We start from the raw sequence: 23,930 nt of genomic DNA, 5'->3' as shown, positions 1-23,930 counted from the left end.
ATCCAGGGCTCCCACACGACACCCTACCACCCACAGGGTAATGGACAGGTGGAGAGATTCAACCGCACCCTGCTGTCCATGTTGCGGACCCTGGAGGACAAGGAGAAGGATGATTGGAAAGAGTCGCTAGCTAAAGTCGTCCACGCGTACAACTGTACGAAGAATGAGGCAACAGGCTACGCCCCATATTACCTCATCTTCGGACGTTCCCCACGCCTGCCCATCGACTTGCTCTTCAACCTAAAAAGGGATGAAGCTCATGTGGACTATGATGACTATGTTAGCTGCTGGAAAAAGAGAATGCAGGAGGCGTACACAGTGGCTTCTCAAACTGCTACCAAGGAAGCTGCTCGAGGCAAAGCGTACTACGACAAGAAAGTTAAAGGGAGAGATCTTCAGCCTGGGGATAGAGTGCTCCTCCGAAATCTCACTCCTCGTGGTGGTCCCGCGAAGATCCAGTCCTTTTGGGAAAACCAAGTCTACAAAGTGAAGGAGAGGAAAGCAGATGACAGTCCAGTGTATGTCATCAGCCCTGAAAATGGCCAAGGCAGAGATAAAGTGGTGCACAGAAATCTCCTACTGCCCTGTGACTTCCTACCAAGTGAGAAGCCATCAACACAGACTGTTCAGCCCCAAAAAGACTCTCCGACTGTGACAAGGAAGAAGTTCAGACCTCCGCGTAGACAGCAGCAGCCAGGGAATGGCGACACATCGGATGATGACGACAGTGGCACCTTCCAGTGGTACCTCAGGCCGGTTCCAGGGAGACGACAGAGGCAGACTCCGCTTAACCCTTTGGCAGAGTCCTTCCAGCCTCATCTGAGTCTCCACTGTCAAGAAGAGGATTTGCCACTACAGAGCGAAGAGGATTTGCCACTACAGAGCGAAGAGGATTTGCCACTACAAACTGAAGAGACTGGGCCTGGGCAGATCCAAGGCCCTGACTCTGACAATGACAGGCCATTGAGTGGTGATGCTATGACTGACATTCTAGCTGCAACTGGTGGTGAGACTGACTCTGTGAGGCAGCGGCCTCAAAGACAAAGACAGCAACCAACGGTACTGAGCTATGACACTTTAGGTCAGCCAACTTTGGTTCAGAGGAACTGTACAGTGACTATGGCTCAGGTTATTGACTGTAATGGCTTCTGGAGACCATGGGCTGTGGGAGTGTGTTAAAACTATGGTTGAATAGATGATGCACACAGAAATGTCAGGTGACATTTAATTTTGTGGGGGAGAGTGTGGCACTATGTTAAAGACAGAGACATGAAAATAGTAGCCCCCCATTTTATTTGATGCTCAGAGACATTTTCTTTTAGTAAGGCCACTGCAATGTAAGTTTTACTGTTGTATAAGTTCCGCCAGCAGAGGGCGCTCGGTCCTGTACGCATCGGTAGCTGACGCTACAGTAGAAGAAGTAGTGTCAGTGATGAAGAGGCAGCGTACGGCCTGCGCGCCAAAGATAACTGATTGCCTTATTTCTCTGTTTTTACAGGTAAGCTGGGTGGTTGATAATATAAACAGATGTTATAAAAGTGACAGACAGCAGTGGCGATTAATGATAAATGTCTTGTTTGTGGCGAATGTTAAGCTAAAGAGCTAATTTCCAAGTTGGTCCAGTTGTTAGCCTGTGCCGATCAAAGTGTTAGACTGTACCGAAACTCTGTGAGCTCGGTGCAGGTGTATTGTTGGGTTAAAGCCACAAGATATATATTTTGCACAATAAGAGAAAGTGTGAATTGCTTTATGTTTAGTTCATGAAGAGTGAATGCTATAGAAATATGTTAAGAAAAACATTTATTTGAAAGAGATCTAGTTTATTAAATACAGTTAAGAAGACAGGTCGATAAATAGATTAAAACAGTAGCAAAAACAAGATAAAACTGTAATGAGTTCACTATGTTGTTCATGTGCATAGTAAAATGTATTTGTGTAATTTAACCAGTTTACAAAGGTGGTGCATGTGAATGTGAAACTGTATAAGTTACTTGTATAAAGTAATGTCAGCTACAGTAGAAGAAGTAGTGTCAGTGATGAAGAGGCAGCGTACGGCCTGCGCGCCAAAGATAACTGATTGCCTTATTTCTCTGTTTTTACAGTTTTCTGTAAAAATAAATATGTTGCACGGGAGATGAGTTGGCCCATCATTTCAACAGTGTAACAATTACAGCAACTAGAAGACGGAAGCAAATAGTGTAAAAAACAAATATTTATCAGTAGCAATATCAGCAATGTCAGTCTGCCCCAGGGCAGCTGTGGCTACAACTGTAGCTTGCCTCCACCAGTGTGTGAATGTGAGAGTGAATGAATAGTGGAATTGTAAAAGCGCTTTGAGGGTTTCGAAAAGCGCTATATAAATGCAATCCATTATTATTATCAATATCAATGTAGTAAATTATTCACAGAAAACATATTCAGCGATCAGAGCTCAGAGAAATACATTCAGAAAGGAAATTTAAGCAGCTGCACGTGTACAGATGTGAAGCAGAACTTGCATCTAATTATAGACACCACGCAATAACACGAGGTGCACGCTATACGTTCAGTCATTCCCACCGCATGGCTGTTTGCATGCAGAAATGTTTATATTGCTTTCATGTGATGTATGAACCACTGCTACAAATCCTCCAGCTGGCAGCTCAGTGAGGTCTCTTTACAGCACATGACATTAACAGAGACGGCTTAGCTGCTTTGCTTTAGTTATTAGCCAAAGTGCTAATCTTATACACTCGAGGTCTTCCTGTCTGAGTGGAAAAATACAGCAGGGAAGTGGCATTAAATAGGATCTTTGTCACAGCCAAAGCTCTTTTTTTTTTCTAATGCGTAACGTGCAGAGCAATAATTGGGTCAGAGGAGTTAAAGCAAACCACGGTTACTTTGTTTCTCACTTTGGCTCTGTTCATGACATGTTTGCTGTGTAGAGCTCTCGCAGTGTAAGCGGCTGAGAGGAATACTGATCAGTTTTCTGGGGCTGGAAAGGGGCTCTTGGGGGCGGGAGTTTGATGATGGAGAGGTAGGTGTTCACCGCGTTTTTCTTTTGCGCTTTACGCTTTAACGCCAAAAAATGCGGCAGCACTCTGTCGCCAGTTCAATTCCCGATTATCCTACGAGCTTAAGTTCAACGAATGAATAAATTAAGCTTATAAGCAATGCCAAATAATCAGCTGAGAAGTTCTGAATGTGTGCAATAAAACCCCCAGAGCTCTCTGTCAGTGTGAATGAGAGCTTTAAAGGTTTGACAGCAGTTGTCCTATAAGTGTGGAGGAAGTGGAAGGACATTGGGGTGAGGGTTTTCTTATTGTTTTAAAAAAAACAAACAAAAAAACAAGAAAAACAAACAAACGAACAAAACCAATACAACTTAATTTGCTACTGATTTTCTCAGCATGCCGAGGGAATTTCTTAAAGGAAGCAGCCTGGACGTACCCGGACAAGAAAAAGGTCTCATGAAGAAGACTCAGTTGCTCGACCGCGGCCAGTGGGCGAGCAAGTTGGAGTTTTTACTGGCTGTAGCAGGAACATTGGTTGGCCTGGGAAACCTTTGGAGGTTTCCCTACTTGTGCTACAAAAATGGGGGAGGTATGCAGATCAAACATATATCCCCTCTGCTTTTCTGTCATTCTCTCAAAATTGTTGATATGTGAACATGAAGGGTAATGCTTGAAGAGATTTGCCCCAAGCGAAATCTTGTGGCATATTTGTGTAATGATCCTCGTGTTTCTACTCTCAGGTGCATTTCTTATTCCCTACGTCCTGTTTCTGCTTGCTTGTGGCATCCCAATGTTCCTCCTGGAAACAGCTATGGGACAGTTCACATCTCAGGGATGTATTACCTGCTGGAGGCACTTCTGCCCCTTGTTTGAAGGTCAGTGTATAAAAAAAGCTGAAATATGTAAGTGAGAGTTGATACTGTGTGAAAACATGCCCTCTTTACCAACAGTTGAATTGTCCTTTAGTTTCACATAAAAAAAAATGCACATTACTTTTTGGGAATTGCATGTTAAATAAATTTCCGTGAAAAACAATAACTCAAATAATAGGTTTTATTTTTTGGAGTGATGTATGGTTATGTATGAAACCATGAAGTAAGCGCAAAAAAGTTTTTTAGCTTTACTTAACTTTGTTCAGAGCACAAGTGTGAGTAATGTGTTGTATCTTACAGTGTCGAGACTGTCGTGCTGTCTCATCTACTGCACTGGTTCGTGTGTTCTTTGACAGATCTGACATATCTGACTGACACAGAACATTTCCCTGAGAAAAAAAACATCAAGGTCGAGATTATACGTTCTTCAGAGAATTGCAAAATAACTTGTTGACTTAAGAAAAAAGAAATCAGTTATGTTCACTGCCAAAAAGAAAAGCTTCTCATGTCTAGGGAAGGGTATTGATAAGATTTTCATGATTCCGATTCCATTTTCGATTCTGTTTGACGATTCGATTCTTTATCGATTCTCTTATCAATTCTTTTTTTTAAAAAAGGAGAACACTAAGGTCGATTAGCTTAGAACTTTGTTTTATATCTTCTCTTTGAACAAGATAGAAATTTAGGAGTAACATGGCCTTACAAACCCAACAGTGAGATCTTAAGAGATCCACAGCCTATGGCTCTTCAATGGGGTGTCACAGGGTCCCCAGGAAAAAAAATTGTAAATGTAAAATAATAAAATAAATATTCTTCTGTAGCAATAACAAAGTATAACATAAATTATTCTGCAGCAATTACACAAGAATATCCAGTAATGTCCCTGCCTACAATTAAACACATTCACTTACCAAAAATCGAGGGCATCTGCTTTGGCAAATGGGTGCAAGCCTTTTACCACAAACTTAGTCACTGCTCGGTGACATTCGTCTATCCTGGCCTGAAAGGAAACGCTACCGGTAGACTGCAGCGAGAACTGCCAGCATCTGAGCCAGACTCTGTCTGTCTCTCTCATCATGGTCACCTAAATGCACAGTAATGGCAGGTTTTGTAATAAGGCAGATCGCGCTAACATAATATGCACTGTTGTTGATTATTTACCTGCCGCATTAACGGGAGAGGACGTGCTGCTGGGTTGAGATTCACGAGTCCGGAGTGGAATTAAAAACACGACATTCATTTAAGCTTATCGCGTGTTTTTTGCATATTCGTAGTGTTTCCTCCCTTAAATGAAATATCTACTTTGCAAGTATTGCAAGTTGCCCCGTTGTCATCCGTTCTTGTAAAGTATAACCAAACTTTTGAGTGTTTGAGCCTCTTAGGTACCATGTTTCGATACCCATCCCTACTCATGTCTGTCCCCAGCACATACAGTGCAAAAGTATTCGGCCCCCTTGAACTTTCCCACATTTTGTCACATTACAGCCACAAACATGAATCAGTTTTATTGCAATTCCACGTGAAAGACCAATACAAAGTGGTGTACACGTGAGAAGTGGAATGAAAATCATACATGATTCCAAACATTTTTTACAAATAAATAACTGCAAAGTGGGGTGTGCGTAATTATTCAGCCCCCTTTGGTCTGAGTGCAGTTAGTTGCCCATAGACATTGCCTGATGAGTGCTAATGACTAAATAGAGTGCACCTGTGTGTAATCTAATGTCAGTACAAATACAGCTGCTCTGTGACGGCCTCAGAGGTTGTCTAAGAGAATATTGGGAGCAACGACACCATGAAGTCCAAAGAACACACCAGACAGGTCAGGGATAAAGTTATTGAGAAATTTAAAGCAGGCTTAGGCTACAAAAAGATTTCCCAAGCCTTGAACATCCCACGGAGCACTGTTCAAGCGATCATTCAGAAATGGGAGGAGTATGGCACAACTGTAAACCTACCGAGACAAGGCTGTCCACCTAGGAAGAAAACCCCTTGGAGTCTGCAAAAGACTTGAGACTGGGGCGGAGGTTCACCTTCCAGCAGGACGACGACACTAAACATAAAGCCAGGGCAACAATGGAAGGATTTAAAACAAAACATATCCATGTGTTAGAATGGCCCAGTCAAAGTCCAGATCTAAATCCAATCGAGAATCTGTGGCAAGATCTGAAAACTGCTGTTCACAAACGCTGTCCATCTAATCTGACTGAGCTGGAGCTGTTTTGCAAAGAAGAATGGGCAAAGATTTCAGTCTCTAGATGTGCAACGCTGGTAGAGACAAACCCTAAAAGACTGGCAGCTGTAATTGCAGCAAAAGGTGGTTCTACAAAGTATTGACTCAAGGAGCTGAATAATTACGCACACCCCACTTTTCAGTTATTTATTTGAAAAAAATGTTTGGAATCAAGCATGATTTTCGTTCCACTTCTCACGTGTACACCACTTTGTATTTGTCTTTCACGTGGACTTCCAATAAAACTGATTCATGTTTGTGGCTGTAATGTGACAAAATGTGGGAAAGTTCAAGGGGGCTGAATACTTTTGCACTGTATGTGCTGGGGACAGACATGAGTAGGGATGGGTATCGAAACATGGTACCTAAGAGGCCCAAACACTCAAAAGTTTGGTTATACTTTACAAGAACGGATGACAACGGGGCAACTTGCAATACTTGCAAAGTAGATATTTCATTTAAGGGAGGAAACACTACGAATATGCAAAAAACACGCGATAAGCTTAAATGAATGTCGTGTTTTTAATTCCACTCCGGACTCGTGAATCTCAACCCAGCAGCACGTCCTCTCCCGTTAATGCGGCAGGTAAATAATCAACAACAGTGCATATTATGTTAGCGCGATCTGCCTTATTACAAAACCTGCCATTACTGTGCATTTAGGTGACCATGATGAGAGAGACAGACAGAGTCTGGCTCAGATGCTGGCAGTTCTCGCTGCAGTCTACCGGTAGCGTTTCCTTTCAGGCCAGGATAGACGAATGTCACCGAGCAGTGACTAAGTTTGTGGTAAAAGGCTTGCACCCATTTGCCAAAGCAGAAAAGAAAACTGCCTGTGACTCCTGAAAACCTGATGGATGTTGTGTACAAGTCCACGTGATCCACATGACACATTTTGCAACTCAGAGGAGAGGTGCAGACTTTGGGGCGGAGCCAGGCATTGCTTCCGTCTTTTTAACCACTCTTATAGATTTCTTAACCTTTTATTTGCTGTAACTCCTGCTGGTTGGATACGGTTTAAAGATTAGTCATTACAAGGCATGTTTGTGGAGGATTGGCTCTTCCCATAGTTTTAGCACTGTTTTGACATTGCCCTTACTGAGGTTGTAGTGGAAAACCACCTAGATTCATTGTGACGATAGCATCTACAGTAGATGGTCAATAGTACACATTAGGACATAAATATATATAACAAGATATGTGAACATGGGAAAGTGTTTGATTTTTGCTTGTTGTTGTTATATTACTGTCATGATTGTTTGTGCATGCTTTACATCATGACATGTATCCATATACAGTATGCTTTATATATTTAAAATATCTTTTTGTTTTCCTCTTTTATCCCGCTGTAAAGCACTCTGAATTACCTTGTGTCTGACTAGTGCCATACAAATCAAGTTGACTTGATTTATGAAGCCGACTCACACCCCTTCCATTCATAAATATGGCAGAGATGTTGAAACACTTTTTTTTTTTAAAAAAGGAAGTCAGTTCTACCACGCAGAGGTGTCAATATTCCCTGAAGGGCAAGTTTAACCCTAGCGTAAAATTCTCACAGACGTGAGAAAGTCTCTCACGCCTGGATTTGGGGATCCTCTGCCATTCCTCCTTGCAGATCCTCTCCAGTTCTGTCAGGTTGGATGGTAAATGTTGGTGAACAGCCATTTTTAGGTCTCCAGAGATGCTCAATTGGATTCAAGTCAGGGCTCTGGCTGGGCCATTCAAGAATAGTCACAGAGTTGTTGTGAAGCCACTCCTTCGTTATTTTAGCTGTGTGCTTAGAGTCATTGACTGGTTACAAGGTAAACCTTGGGCCCAGTCTGAGGTCCTGAGCACTCGGGAGAAGGTTTTTGTCCAGGATATTCCTGTACTTGGCAGCATTCATCTTTTCCTCGATTGCAACCAGCCGTCCTGTCCCTGCAGCTTTTTTTTTTTTTTTTTCCCAAAATGGAGCCTCAATTTATATGAACAAATTGGAGTCTATTAGACAGATATGATTCAAACCACTGCAGCGCAGTGCCTTTAATACCCACAGCATTCTCTAATCACAGTAATAAAATGTTATGGTTAACAGTATCAAATGCTGCACTGAGGTCAATGACAAGCACTGAGATGAGTCCACTGTCAGAGGCAATAAGAAGATCATTTGAAACCTTCACTAAGGCTGTTTCTGTGCTGTGATGGGCTCTGAAACCTGACTGAAACTCTTCAGATAAACCATTCCTCTGCAGATGATCTGTTAGCTGTTTGACAACTACTCTTTCAAGGATTTTTGAGATAAAAAGAAAGTTGGAAATAGGCCTTACCTAGGATGACTACTGCCAGCTTGAAGGCATGTGGTACATAGCTGGTAAATAGATTTAGGCTCATCATATTTAAGATTGAAACATTGACACACATTAATGGCAGGAGGAATGGGGTCTAAAAGACACGTCGATGGTTTGGAGGAAGTAATTACTGAAGTTAACTCGGAAAGATCAATTGAAGAAAAAGACTCCATCAATGGTACTGAAGGTAGCTGTAGATAACGTTACATATGTGAGATGATTATGAGTCGTTTTTTTCCTAACGGTTAAAATTTAATTTGTGAAGAAGTTCATGAAGTCATTACTAGTGAACGTTAAAGGAATGGTTGGCTTAACAGTGCTCTGACTTTTTGTCAGCCTGGCTACAGTGCTGAAGAGAAACATAAGGTGGTTTCTATTTCCTTCAATCCGTGATAATAGTAAGATGTCCTAGTTTTCTGAAGGGCTCTTTTTTTTTTTTTTTTTACATGCAGTGGGCATTCAGTCAGACCTTCTCTTGGTTGGTTCTAACACATTTTTTAAACAACAATGCATTGTGTAATGAATTAGCTTTCCCAGACTGTCACCACCTCTCTGTCCCTCTTACTTTGGACTGATGTTAGCACCATTATTTTCAAAATAATTTCCAACAGCTACTTTCCAGATAGTTCTGTGAAACTCTCTTGCAGGGCAGGTTTAAAAAAACAAACAAAAGTACATTAAATGTTTTGGATGCCATTGAAATTTACTCCATATGCTGCAGTATAATTTAATTGCCTTTTTATAATATATACTGACTCCACTTTATCTTCTCAGGTATTGGATATGCAACCCAGGTAGTGATTGCATATGCTGCTGTTTCATACATTGTGATCCAGGCATGGGCTTTCTTCTACCTCTTTTCATCCTTCAGTGCTGAGATTCCATGGGCTAGCTGCAGGAATTCCTGGAATACAGGTAGCTATTCAAAGCGAAGGAAGATTTCACTGTGGTCATTCTTTATTTCAGAGTTATTGACATGGTGATCTAGATGATTTGGGGAATCTCACATGACAGTGAGGTCATTTTGTGCTTGACAAATGTGTAGTCTCTAATATCTCTTTTATCAAACATAGATTAAACTTTGTTGACATGGCTCTGCTTTTTTCTTTGTCAGAGTCTTGTTTTGAATTTGATAAAGCAAATGCGTCATCCAACTGGACAGCAGCTGCAAACGCAACAACACCAGCAACAGAATTCTGGGAGTAAGTGTAAATGACATGTGTCTGACCTCGGTAGATGGATTTACCTCTGGAGCTTTTGCCGAACACTGAAGCCATCAGTCCCTAAATTTCAACAACATATATTTGAGTTATTGGAAAGCAGCATTTCCATACTGGTTAACCAATAGCTGCTCATTATTTCTCAATAGTTATCAGAGTAAGCAATCTGTATACACATGGTAACCACACTACATAATCAGTCCAAATACAATTTCCTGATTGTTAATCTGGAACATCCATCTTTTTAGCTCTCATTGTCTTTAGATGTGTTCTTGTAATCTGGTACAGATGTAAGATCCTTTTTGGGATGGATGCTGATAATTGGCGATAATACCATCAAGTCATTTTTGTGTTGGATTATTCAGATGCTGATTAGGTCACATCGTGTTTAGTCATAACACGCGGCTGTACACAGCTGTACGCTCATCTGGCCCAGTCTCGATTCTCAGTGTTGATAAAAATTATGACCTCGCCAAATATCAAATTATGTAACTGCTTGAAATATCACTTTGTACCACATACAGCATACCACCTTTGTGCTATTGGATGATTTTAATCATGATACTGTTGGTCACGATTATGGAAGGAGTGGTCCTATTGATATAGTCAATATTAAGAAGGTATGATTGGTGCCTTCTTATCACCATGTATGTCATAAATGTACTGACATCAGTAATGTGATCAGTGGCATGCTGATACTTTTGTGGCCAAGATTACTACTAATCATATACTCACAACAGTCCTGAACTTAAACACTTGGCGCTGAATGAGTTTAAGTTGCCCCTGATATGACTGGTTACAGCCAACTAGTGACTTCACACATTAAAATGCAGCAAATCTCTATGTATCAGTTTGTTCACAAACTCCTCTTACATGGTCATAAGTTATGCAACCAAACTTGGCTGCTAAAAGTTCTTATCTATTTTACATATTATGATTCATCATGTTGCCTAGTAACCACCAAACAACACAATGCAAAATGAGTCATTTACAGTGATTATAACACCTTATCATTTTAACTCCATGACAGTAACATGTCATTTACTGAATATAATAAAAGTATAATCATTTCTGATTCCTTTTCATCTGTGGTGTTTACTGTATAAGTATTGCACTGTATCATTTGATACATTAATTGATTAAATCAAGGTTCCAGTATTTGGGATTTTACAGTATTGTGCAAATGTCTTGAGCCACCCCTCATTGTTTATATTTTTCCAAGTTGCCAGATTTTATTGTAGTTTATTTTATTTTATTTTTTTTATTTTTTAAGTGCTCAATAGTTTTGAAAGTGAAAGTCTGAAAGTCTTTCGAAGTGTTTCTTTGTTGCTTCTTTGTTGCTGTGTTACTAACTACTAAACACTGTCATCAATCATTTAGGTGTAGAAAAAGCACCTAACTCTGAAATGATATCTTTAGGCACTTTGTGACTAGCAGCCTGTCACAAAAATACACTTTTGTTGGAATTAGACAAGTGGATAAAAGAAGACGTATCAGAACTAAAAGACTATCTGTAGAATTGCATTCTAAATAAATACCTTGAACATATTTTAGGTAATGAGATTTGAATCCACTGAATTTGTTGAAATTATGTGCATTTTATATCTATATAGATAAATAAGGGAGGTTAGTGTCTGGCTGATGGGCAACTACATAACTGACTTTCTGGTTTATTGTAAATAAATATTGTAACATTTGCATTGTGTCAACTCTGTTATCACTTATAGTAGTTGTGAAAAAAGTTATTTTGCGCCCAAATGGCTTTTGTTTTAACAAATAATATGGGTTTCTTTTCAGGAGAAGAGTACTGGGTATATCTCAAGGGATTGAGGAGATTGGTAGCCTGAGGTGGGATTTGGCCTTGTGTCTCTTACTGGCATGGATCATTTGTTACTTCTGTGTTTGGAAAGGAGTGAAGTCCACTGGAAAGGTAGAGAAACATCTTTAAAATATGATTTATTAGTCTACATTTAGAAAATAAGTTCTGTAAACACAGTTTATACATCTACTATCACATCTGCGGTACCTTTTGAAGTAATATTGCAAGAATACATTTGTGAACCCTTGGAAAATACCAGGATTGTTTTAATTGGTCACTGAAAAGAAAATTATCAGAGTCACATCCAAGGTCTGGTTGCTGAAAGTTTAATCGTCTCATATAAATTTGTTGGTGGGAACATATACTTCAATCAAAAGAACCTTCATAGGACCTTAGAAGGACAATACAGAAATACATACAAGCTGGAGTTTATCAGGATGTAACAAGGCAAAAGTTCAGGACTGTTGGTACTCTCCCTGGGAGTGGCTTCCTGTGTAGATTACACTACTGCAGTAGTGTAATCTACACATCTCTTTTAGAATTGCACATGTGCAATTGCTAAAAGAGATGAGTAAGAACCTAAGGTAACAGCAACCCCCTCTTAAGTTTCAAAGATCACATGGTTCCAGTATTGCTTAATGTTCTGTGAACAGCTCAAACTAAATCTGAACTCTTTGGGAGGAGGCACAGGGATGTATTTGGAGGAAGAGGAGTTACACCTAAATGCAGACAGCAGTCATGTCTCATTTTGCAAGCAAAAAAAGAGAGACAATACTATGGCACAAATGAGGAATGTATTGTCTGAAATATGTTTAGATGGAAAAAAAATGTTTTCTTACACCAAAGAACATCAAACTTTACACTGTCCCTGTGATGTCTGCTTTGAACCATGCATTTCCTTCTTGTTGACAGGTAGTTTACTTTACGGCCACTTTTCCCTACGTGATGTTGGTGGTTCTGTTAGCTCGTGGACTCACTTTACCAGGAGCCATAAACGGCTTAGGTTTTTACCTGTATCCTGACCCCACAAGGTTGGTGGACCCTCAAGTAAGTAATAAGATCAAAACAATGTGTCAATACCAAGAAAAGCTGCAAGCTTGCACGCTACCCACGGAAGCCTAAATACTAAAATACCTACATTTTACACAATGAATATCATCATTTAGTGATGAGTAAACTAATATCTGTGTGTTGGCATCAGGTTTGGATGGACGCGGGTGCACAAGTCCTTTTCTCCTTTGGGATTTGTCAGGGGAGTTTGACGGCTCTGGGCAGTTACAATAAGTATAACAATGATTGTTACAAGTGAGTACGCTCCCCCGCCCATGTTCTTAAATTAAAAAAAATATGCTCAAAAATTCTAGTAATCTTATTGTTATGACAAGATAAAACTGCACTAAACAGATGTTTTCAACGTTATTTAATCCCTGGCCACTTAGTTTTAAAATAGCCAGCAGGGAGCACCAAAGTGATACTTTCATAAAACTGCACAGGCTTTCTTAATAACATGCAGACTGTAAATAAAAAAAGTTTACATAATGCTCAAATCCTGTACAACTTTTTTCTTCTTACTTAATATCTTGGGCAGCAAGGTACTTTTTTTTTCATATTTCAACCTTTTAAACAGCTGCTTTTGCTTTAAGTGTGTTTCTTGTTTTGCTCTTTGTTGAATGCTGTGTGTTGTCTTCTGTCTCCACAGAGACACATTTGTTCTGTGTTTGGTTAACGGAGGATCCAGTTTTGTTGCAGGGTTTGCAATCTTTTCTGTTCTGGGATTTATGTCCTACGAACAAGGACTGCCAATATCAGAAGTGGCAGCTTCTGGTAGGGCATCATTACACAACTTCTGTTATATTTAATGAAGTCATTACACTGTCAGTGGGTTTTATTAATCCACTTTAAAATACCCCCCCCCCCCCCCCCAAAAAAAAAACAAAAAAAAACAACCAATCAACCAAACAAAAAAAAACCCAACCAAAATCAAGGCAAAACAAAGCAATGCTAAATGGAAAAGCTGGGCCTGTGTTTTTACTTGGCATGGAAATGGCTTTAATTTAATTTTGGAGACAAAATTCCTGTATTAGCTTCTCTTAGCTAAGCACGGCTAATACAGTAATTCCCCGCCTTTAATCCTGAACAATCCTCCTGACCTTAAACTCCTTCCAATGAAATAAATGAATGCTATCAGGTCATTATGCCTAACAGTAGGATGTTGCAAGAATTTGTGAGTCCAGATTTAAAACATTTAGAGTGCTGTAACTAAAATATAAATTGGGAGAAGGCTGCAGTAAGCAGTTTTATCCAAAAATATTTAAGTTGCCATCAATGACTGAAAATATTTCTGAACAGGACCTGGCTTGGCATTTATTGCCTATCCGCGCGCGGTAGCCATGATGCCTTTACCTCAATTATGGGCTATATGTTTCTTCATCATGGTCATCTTGTTGGGGGCAGATACACAGGTTTGCTTTAAGCCAATAGAAATCCTGTTTATTTTTCACCACTGTACATGTTTGGTTCTTAGTAAATGTGTTTGATTTGTCTGCGTCTCTTGCAGTTTGTGAGTTTGGAGTGTTTGATGACCTCAGTGACGGATATGTTCCCCAATGTGTTTCGAAGAGCTTATCGTCGAGAATTGCTGCTGCTCTGCCTCTGCTCTGTTTGCTTTTTTCTCGGCCTCCTCCTCGTCACCGAGGTGAGAGCTCTGATTAACTTTCCCACAAGTCTTTACACTACCCTCAGTAGGGTGTAAAAATGGACCAGTGCTCATTACTCTTAACTTACTTCTTTCTAGGCAAAACTGAATTTGTATGCATGCATTTGTTGTCTTTATCTTTGATTAGCTATACCAATTAACCTCTCTGTCTTCCTGCAGGGCGGCTTGTATTTCCTTCAACTCTTTGATCATTATGTGTGTAGTGGAAACAATCTTCTCCTTCTTTCTGTGTGTCAGTCGATAGCGATTGGATGGATATATGGTGAGTCATTAAAATCCGAGAGTCAAATCCTTGCATGTTTGCACAGATCTGGCTAAGAAAGCTGATTCAAATCCTGCTAATCCCACATTAATTGAAAATACACTTAAGACTGCTTTTATTGAGTCGCTTATTACTAAAAGGCCAAAATTTAGGCTTACTGTATAGGCGTTCATTCCAGCTATTCTGAATCTTGCTCAGCTGGGGTCACAAGAATAAGCCGTGTCTTGTGGGTACTGGCTCAGCACCACTTTACCAGCAGCTTCACTTTTTAAACACTTTCTATTGAGGTGGAGTTTTCCCTTCAGGCCCAGTCCAACAGCACAATTATGTGAAGTTAGTGTTAAAAAAAAAAGCTCTCAAATTAGTTAGAGGTTAAAATTATGACCACTAACTACTGCATTCTTCCAGAGGCTCATCTAATATTTCCTATATCTCCCTCTTGCTAACTAAGGAATTCGTTAAATCAGTGGTTCTCAAATTGTGAAACAGAGTGACAGGTGGGGTTCTCACCTTTTGTTTATGTACTCATGTTGAAATGTTGTTGTTGATGCTTTGCTCTTTTCATTTTTAGCTTTTTTAGCAAATGTTTGGACATTTGCCTTGTGAAAAAAACTGCTTGTATTTACTGCCACTGGCTGAAACATAACCTGAAGGCATAATGGATCCATCCTACTGCTTAACAGCTGACATGTGTTGTGGCTAGAAAGTTCTGCTTTAACTTCATGTACCCATAGGACTTTCTCCGTTTAGCCTAATTTAGATATACAAACTTGCAAACCTCTGATGCTGAATTTAGTGTCGATTATGCATAAAAGTCTTGTGGTTTGGCAGGTGTTGCTAGAGGTTAGGTTTTCTTTCACACATCAACTTCCTTTTAACTACCATTTGTTAATAGTGTTGCAAACTAAAGATACCTGGAAATCCGTCCTATAGCTTTTTCCTACTTTCCTTGCATCATTTGTCTTAATATTAAAAATACTAAGGAGCTACTTAGATGAGCCAGTGGCTGCTGATTGATTGGCTGATGTGGAACTTGTAACCTTGGTAATCATCTGAGAGATCAAGCTAAGCTTGCCTAAACCTTTGCATGGTTTGGTTAGCTCTAAAATTGTACAAGATGTGTACAGTGTGCCCGTTATTTACTAGAAGCAATGGCCTGAAACATTTCTATTCATGTGATGGAAGAAACTGATGCTTAAAGATAATGTGCGGGATAGTGCTGAGGTTATTTAGACTGGAGAAGATGTGGTCATATTTTGTATGTTCAAAAAAATTAATATGCAGACCTTCATTTTACTGTTTTTCTTTGTGCTTTAACTAAATGTGTCATTTTCAAATGCATTTAGTGTTCCTTATGTGTGTACTTTGTGGCACCAAATCAGCTGAAAGTAGTGATTCTTTGAATGTGAATGAACGCAAAAGATCTAAAGAACACTAAACATTCAACTATAACAACACATCTGCAATGCATGAACAAAGCTTTATGGACCGCCTCACAGTGTTTCCTGGTTAGGATGAGAAAAACATTTGGTGTGTGAAGCGGTGATGTCAGCTGATATCTTCATTCATATCTAAGTGTAAATATTGTTATTAAACTCTTTGTGAGATGGTGATGCTCAACTAGGACCGAACCACTGGCACCACGGTGTCAATAATCATAATGTGTCAGATAAATTGGCAAATACTGATTGCACGACTGTTAAAAATCAATTGTCATCTACTGACATCGTACAGCTATCTTATTTAGGAACAGTGATGGGAATAATGGCGTTACAAGTAACGGCGTTTCTAACGGCATTACTTTTTTCAGTAACGAGTAATCTAACTAACGGTAATCACGGTCACTGTCTTGCACAACACCTGGAGCTAAGGAGGCAAAACAATCGCATGAGTGCTGCTGTTTGACTGAGGAAGAATAAAGTAGTCGTGGTAAGCCAATCACATGACCACTTCAACATGACAAAGCAACAAGGTGATATATACCAGTTTTTAAATTGTGTTGATAGGCCACGTAAAACCAGAGTCATGATAAACAATATATAGGCGGCGTTTTTTCCTCAATAGTTTTGTCACGTTTACTGTCTAAGGACAGCGCTAGCAAGCACTCTCTGCTTATGAGCAAAACAAACAAACAAACAAACAAACAAACAAACAAACAAACAAACAGGGGAAGTTTTAGGAGTGATGGTGAGAGAGAGAGAGAGAGAGAGAGAGAGAGAGAGAGAGAGAGAGAGAGACAGCAGAAAAAGAGAGAGAGCGAGTTTTGAGACGTGAGAGATTTGTGAATTTAGCGTGTTTGGAGTGTGTAGTTAATGTGTTGTCTTGTGTAGTTAGTGTGTAGTGTTGTGGATAGTTTTGTGTTGTGTGTCAGAACAATGAGGCGACTGCTGTCCCCAGGTAGAAAAAGGATTGATACACCTGCTGCTGTCAGGCCTGCAGGTATCAGGCTGTGATGTTCTCCTTTATAGTGGACAGAAATATTTGGAGTGGCACAAATAATTTGTGTGGCATCTTATTGAATGCAGAACAGCTGATTGTTCTGTAAATAGTTTGAAATGGTTATTTAAAAAAATCAAGGTAAAAGGTAAATGGATGCAAATAACTTTGTTTGCAAAACTTGTGCATAGGATTTTAAAATTGACAATTTATATTTGCATTTAAAGTTCTGAAATATGATTCATTAAACATGTTTGTGGTTGTTACAGTACAAATATAACTTTTCTACTCTGATTTTATGTTGTTTGTCTGATTTTAGATCAATTGTGTTAATACAGTATGTCAAAATGAAAAGATGACTGTAAATTCAGACACGTGAGGTTGTGCTGAAAAGAATGAGACCAAACAAGGCAAAGTAAATCGTTTTTAAAGGTGAAATGTGGAGGGAAAATCAAAAGTAGTTAAAAATGGCCAATTATACCCTGGACCCCAGAGGGTTAAACATTTTTTTAAAGTAACACAATAGTTACTTTCAAGTAATTAATTACTTTTAGAATATTGTAACTCAGTTACTAACTCAGTTAGTTTTTTTGAAGAAGTAGCTAGTAACTATAATTAATTACTCTTTTAAAGTAACTTGTCCAACACTGTTTAGGAATGACTTTCACTGTTTTGGTTGACTTTGTAGAAAGCATTTTATGATTCTATTCATTAATAACTCTTATGATTTTATTATTATTTTATCAGTCCTGGTAAAATTTATAGTGATAATTCTAACCTTGTTATTAACTTCTCATGTTTTGCTCAGGTGCTGATCGTCTTTATGACAACATTGAAGACATGATAGGTTATCGTCCCTGGCCTCTAATGAAGCATTGTTGGCTTTACGTTACCCCTGCTGTGTGTCTAGTGAGTGAAACAGAGTTCCTAAGAACACAAGTAGTCTTAATTTATTCATGAAAACTTGTGGACTCTTTTTGTGATAAAGCACCAAACAACAATTGAAAGCTAAAACTTCCTCTTCTAGTTCAGGAAATAGTTTGAGGTGAGGAATGAACAAGAGATGCAAGTGAATAAAGAAGAGAAAAAAGTGTCCATAACCTTCCAGTGTCATTGTGGCATATGACTCTGTGATAAACTGTGCAGGGTGCACCCTGCTGGTGATACACTAAAACTAGTATGAGACAGTTATACGAATATGGTGGCGAGAGATAGGAAAAGTGGGGGGAAAAAAGAGAAAATCTACTATAGTTTATTTCATTATTAATTATTGTGTGTGTTTGTTTTCATTTATTTCAGGATTATTTTTTAGAGACAGTTCACAAAAACAGTCATCTCAAGATGTATTTTATTGCATAATGCAAGGACCCTACATTATCACACTATGAACAGCCAGCAAGGCAAAGCAGAAACTAAAGGACTTGTAGACAAATGTCAATGAGCATCGTGCCAGATAAATATGTCAGCAGGGAAAACAGGGGTTTGGAGGGAAAGTGACACCAGCATCTGCAAGCAAGATGTTTCTTGACCAAAAATCAAATTCTTTAATAACTTATTTTAGATTTGCTGACAATGAAGGAACAATGAATCCACAGAAAATATTCCCAGATGAAGAGAACACAAATCAAAAGTATCCATATACATTTAGAGTAACTGTAGATAACCTATACTTAGCAACCTATACTCATTGTACTTTCCCTGGTGATGATAAAGATTTTTCTAAAACTGAATTTCTTTTAAAATTTCAAAACTTCATTGTTGTGTTGTTTGTGTTTCTTTCAGGGTACTTTTGTCTTTTCAATTGTGAAATATAAGCCTCTCAAGTTCAACAAAACCTACGTCTATCCGACCTGGGCGTACGCTTTGGGCTGGTTTCTTGGACTGTTCTGTGTTCTTCTAGTTCCTCTGTGGATCATCTTTAAAGTTACTACAATGAAAGGGACAATTTGGCAGGTATGCACTCAGTAAAGAAAACAGGAGCACCACCGAAACACCATTAAGCTCCCAGGTGATCTTGTTACTAATTCAGTTCAGTTTAGTGTTAAATGTTTTTCCACCATGACAAGTGCAGTCAGGCTAAGGTAGTGTGGCGGATGGATCAAAACAGTGTCCATGCTTGGATTCAGCAGTGCTGTGTGCATGTCTCCTCTTGTTACTGGTGCCGAACAAAATATTTTAAAAATCTAAAACTATATGAGCTTTTTAATCTGCCAACACATCAGAATGTTCTTTTCTTTAACTAACAGCCCAACACATTCAAGAGCATTAAACCTTACAATTCTGTAGTTTAAAGTAAAAGCTTTTCACATCAGTGTCCTTAAAGTTGCAGCCTCTCTGACACAAGTTATTAACACAGACAGTTCAGCAACTCATCTTAGGCCAAAAACATTAGCAAAGCTGGGCACCAGACAACAAAATACTTCCTGATGGATTACCTTAAACTTTAATATGCTTTTGCTGCCAGAAAAGCCAAAAGGCCGTCATTAGATTGGACTGGCTGAAAGGTCACTGAGTTAAAAAAAAAATGCTCCAGTGTCGTTCAGATAAGATATCCATCTGGAAACATGTAAGAATAATGAAAAATCAGGGGCTCAGTAAAGTTATCCCCTACATCCTGTGTGGGGGCATTAATATCTGTACTAAATCCCATCACAATCCATCTAATAGTTATTAAAACATTTCCATTAGAAGTCCTGAGTTCATTCTGGTGTTAGAGGAACAGTCAGCAGATCAAGTAGAAGACTCCCGGCCATCATCCTGTCTGTTAAACTGTAAACTTGTTCATTTTCAAAATTCGTAGAACAAACAAATTAGCAGTAATCTAATCAATAGTGAGGGACACTGGGGAAGCTGTAATAGGTGTTTGGTCATTTCTGCACATTTTGAAAAGTTATGATTTATTGCAAATGGACTGAACTGATCGTCTTTCCACAGAACCTCAGGCAGCTGTGCGTCCCGCAGAGCTTGACGCACAGAAAAGCAAAGCAGCCCGAGCAGTGCCCTTTAAACCCAGACATTACTCTTACTCCTGTTGCCAACGAATACAAGGGAAGAGGTGGAGCTGAGATGGAGATGCAAGTCTGAAAACCATAACATTTTTATAAATTTTTCAGATGTGATGTTTTTATTTTATTTTAAACTCAAGGTTTTGTAAAGGAAATACTGATAAGATCATTAATTCCGAAGACTTCTAGCAGAGTTCAGAGGCAGGTCGAGTTTTGAGAGACCGTGTAGACTAGTGACTAGCGAGGTAACTTTATTCCCCGCTACATTTTTTGTCTTGCTAGCAGCAATCAGTTTCAAATCATTCCAGTGTTTGGTTGGCTCTTATTTAGCACCACAATCCTCAAACAAAAGCACTTGAGCCTTGTAGTTGACTTTCACATTAGATTGCCACAAACACTGCCACAATTTCTGCTGATTGATAGAATTCATAACTGTAACTGTGGTGAAATGTACTTTTAATAATGTGGCAATAATATTGATAAGCCTATTAATGTAGGCAGCTGGAAAAAGTTTTTCTAAATTTTCTCCTGCATCTATGCTGAATCTGTCTTACACTGCCTGGTCAAAAAAAGAAAGAAAGAAAAGCAACCACCCGTATTTAAATAAGCAAGCTGGTAAGAGAATGATGGTGAACCATCATCTTGGGGAAAAAGGATGAAATTTTTTCATCTTGGGAAAAAAGTTTTATGAAGCTAACAGCATTTCCACATTGTTAAGACAGTACAAGTTGTGTGGCTTTAGGAAAACTACTTATCAGTGGTCAGCTGACTACCGCTGATGTACTGAATTGCCATCAATGTGTTTTTTTTTCTCATGATTCTGAGAAGACAAATCGAGGATTCAGCAACTCTGAAAGATTAGATTAGATGAAACTTTATTAATCCCTCGGGTGGGTTCCTCTGGGAAATTCAGTTTCCAGTAGTGCAGCACCGACAGAAGTTGCATGTTACAATAAAGGGGATTGAGAGTATGGATGTGAGCATATGTAACACGTGGCGACACTAAAGCGGTCGCACTAAAAAGAAAGATTCTTTAAAATACAAGGGGGAGCAAGAGAGTCAGATACCACGGGCACAGAGAGGAAGCAGGTCTGATCAGAAACAGTTTATTACTAGGCCAGGGAGCACAAATAAAAACACCCTTAAAATGCACATAATAAAATGTTGTCAATCTACTAAAACTAAATAAAACAATTCTAAAACCCGTAAAACTACCATTTTCTACATTCACCAACCCCCCCCCCCCGGTATAATTATGCCACATGTTCATTATGGGTCCATCAGCAGGCCAGGAATTCCTTCTTTAGAGCAGAGTCCACGCCAGCCTCGTCTTCGGCAGACAAGAAAGAGCCTCCCATCTTCTTGTCCTTCCGCTGGCCCATCACTTCCCAGCCCGGCTTGCGTTCTGCACCCGAATCCATCATGCGACCACCGCCACAGCTCCCCTTGCATCGGTGTCCTGTAAAATAACAAATAGGGGCCAGAACAATGGTCCCAGAAGCGGCCCTGGCTCATGGCCATGGCAACCCTCTCCCAATCCAGCGGCACCCAGTAAACAACAGTAGAGACCCTACTCACAAATGCAGGCAGAGGTAAACCTCTGCCCTGCTGCCAATCACACGCGTTGTCTCTTACTGTTGCCGTTCCATGAGGTCAGGACTGGGTTGCCGCGTCACGCTGGCCATCTCGCATTAACCTTCCAGTCTGGGGCCTCTCTCCTTCAGTGCTCAGCTAGCCTGTTTTTAAAAGGTCTTTAGACAGCTGATAGGCCACCTCTGGACACACCCCTGCCTCAGCAGGTGGTCCCTATCAGCTAATTTGTCCCATGTGCAGCCAGTCCACAGTGGATAAAAACCATGTCACATAAAACACTAAAAACCATGCAATAGAAACAGAATAAAACCATGCAAATAAAACGACACTCATAAATAAACACTAAAAATCAGAATAAAAACAATATACAAGATAAATACAAATTTCCACTGTGTGACACATAAATATACCAAATATGCACATATACACATATATAAATACAGAATATATAATATGGATGAATAGGAATACCAGTGGATTGCACATTTGAGTGAGTATATTGCACAGTGATTATTGCACAGTCAAATATAAGAAAAAATATTGCAAATATTGCACAGAGTTGTTTGTGGAACACGAGACAACATTTTCACACATGAATCAGCTGACACAATACAAGATCTTAGTGAAAAATTTGTGCAATTCTTGCCTAAGATTATGAAACGATACCATGGGAATTTGCGTTGTCATCAAAATTTGAAGCAATTCTAATAAAACATTTGAGTTGTTCTTGTTTTTTTGACTTGGCAGTGTAAAATTTTTAATGGCCTTTTTTATTGTTGTTGTTGTTGTTGAAAGTGTTACTTGCTCCCTTTGAAAGAAATATATTAATGTAATATTCTTGTGCCAAAAGTTCCCTTTCGATATGAAGGCAACTCAACACTGAGTTGACTCGCCAACATCTCAGTTGCCTTCGTAGTGTCATATACCACAAACACCACTCAAGATGAGTTTGGGTTTGTTTAGTTTTTTAAATGACCACAGGGAAAATTAGTTAAACCACTTCGTAGTACAGCCCTCAGGTCTCTGCAACATGCACAATAAGCAATAATGTGTCACTGTGAGGCATAGAGCAATAACACACTTTTGAGATAACAAGGTTTGTGAAGTTTGCCAACACTTTTTTTCAGTAAAGGATAAAGGATTACAGCCTGTCACCTTGTTCAAGGATCAGAAGATGCAAATTATCACCGTCCACTGTGACCTCAGATTATTACACAATCTGAAAAAAACACAAACAAAAAAATCAAGTTGCAGCTGATGTGTGTGTGGATACAGTGAGCTCAACATATATTTTATACACTGACATGGTTTCTGTTATTTTAGCTGTGTGGGTAGGAAGATTTTATGTTACGTACAGTTATGAATTTGATGTAGACGTGGTTTTAGAGATTTAATGTGGGGGTTGGACAAAAATATTGCTTTAATCATTTACAAATTCTTGCAATAATTATATGTTGTCCGTCATCTTGAGGGGCTCAATTATAATTGCACTAAAGCCATTTCATTGATATGTGTGTGCTTTGTCTTTTCTTTCTTTTAAGTATATTAATTCTTCATACATCAAGCAGGTAAATGTTTGAGGGGTGTTCAGAAGGTGGCATTTGCATTTTAAGCTGCTGCTGAAAATTTACAACATGCAGTCAAAGATGCTACCAGTGAAAATGAATGAGTGATTTTTACATTGTTAAAACATTAGAAAGTCATTAAAGAGACAGTGAGAACATTAGAAGGTCAAATTCAGAGAAAAGAGAGAAAACAGTGGTGAGGTCTGCAAGATAGACCTACACATCCATGGAAGAGGATGGTTTCTGTGGCTGAAGAAGACTTTCCAGGAGCTGGGCATGTGATTGTCCAAGTCTATCGTAAAGATAAGTGGCTGCAAAGTGCAGTGGTTTACACATTCACTTGATGATTGAAAGGTTCCTGGTTTGAATCCAGCCAGAGACACAAATCCCTTCAGGGTTTGTCTGGTGTGAAACTTTCCCACATCAAACATGCTGAGGATCCTGCTGTGGTGAACCCTTGTCACAATGGAGTAGCCAAAAGTAGTTTCTTCTTATTGTTCTGACATAAAAAGAAGATAAAAGCTGGTTAAAACTAGAGATGGCACGATACCACTTTTTTATGTCTGATACCGATACCGATATCATAAATTTGGATATCTGCTGATACCGATATGAATCTGATATAGTGTGTTTTTTAATCAATAAAACTGTTTTTTTTTTTATATCTTGCTGCATTTTGTATAAGTTCATACTCAAGTTTAAATAAACAACAACACTAAAGCTATTCTGTTATACCTGTATGTAAAAAAATACACTGCACCCAAAATATTTCATAGTTCAGCAACACTGATCAATCTAATAAAGTTAAACCTACTCCATCCTTCCTATTCTGGTATTTTAAAGAGTACTTAGCCGAAATATTAAGCAACCTAACTAATAGGGTTGCAAA

At 39.2% G+C, this 23,930-nt stretch overlaps 1 protein-coding gene across 2 annotated transcripts; it reads left to right on the top strand.

Annotated features, from left to right (window-relative positions):
• Positions 1-1,405: 1,405 nt before the first annotated feature.
• LOC146574514 (sodium- and chloride-dependent GABA transporter 2-like) lies at positions 1,406-23,702 on the top strand. Of its 2 annotated transcripts, none has more exons than XM_085274220.1 (15): positions 1,406-1,498; positions 3,389-3,582; positions 3,734-3,868; positions 9,200-9,340; positions 9,540-9,627; positions 11,443-11,575; positions 12,377-12,511; positions 12,666-12,769; positions 13,164-13,288; positions 13,814-13,926; positions 14,022-14,159; positions 14,340-14,442; positions 17,687-17,787; positions 18,661-18,831; positions 19,813-23,702. In XM_085274220.1, exons 2-15 carry the CDS (start codon positions 3,390-3,392, stop codon positions 19,960-19,962), a joined length of 1,830 nt encoding a protein of 609 aa, XP_085130346.1. In that variant the 5' UTR covers positions 1,406-1,498; position 3,389; the 3' UTR covers positions 19,963-23,702. The 2 variants fall into 2 exon arrangements, with proteins under 2 accessions (XP_085130346.1, XP_085130347.1); XM_085274221.1 differs by lacking the exon at positions 1,406-1,498 and adding an exon at positions 3,266-3,286.
• Positions 23,703-23,930: the final 228 nt, after the last annotated feature.

Source organism: Mchenga conophoros, linkage group LG5, assembly GCF_057382185.1.
Source record: "Mchenga conophoros isolate Kocher_MC1m ecotype Shallow Benthic linkage group LG5, M_conophoros_male_GT1.1, whole genome shotgun sequence".
In the NCBI taxonomy this organism is placed as follows: Eukaryota; Metazoa; Chordata; class Actinopteri; order Cichliformes; family Cichlidae; genus Mchenga; species Mchenga conophoros.
The sequence above is the reverse complement of the archived record's forward strand: the minus strand, read 5'-3'. Positions and strand labels throughout refer to the sequence as shown.

Coding starts and splice junctions, on each gene's coding strand:
- LOC146574514 (XM_085274220.1), top strand. CDS start 3,390: ATGCCGAGGGAATTTCTTAAAGGAAGCAGCCTGGACGTACCCGGACAA. Junction 13,289..13,813: donor ATCAGAAGTGGCAGCTTCTG/GTAGGGCATCAT, acceptor ATTTCTGAACAG/GACCTGGCTTGGCATTTATT. Junction 14,443..17,686: donor AGCGATTGGATGGATATATG/GTGAGTCATTAA, acceptor TGTTTTGCTCAG/GTGCTGATCGTCTTTATGAC.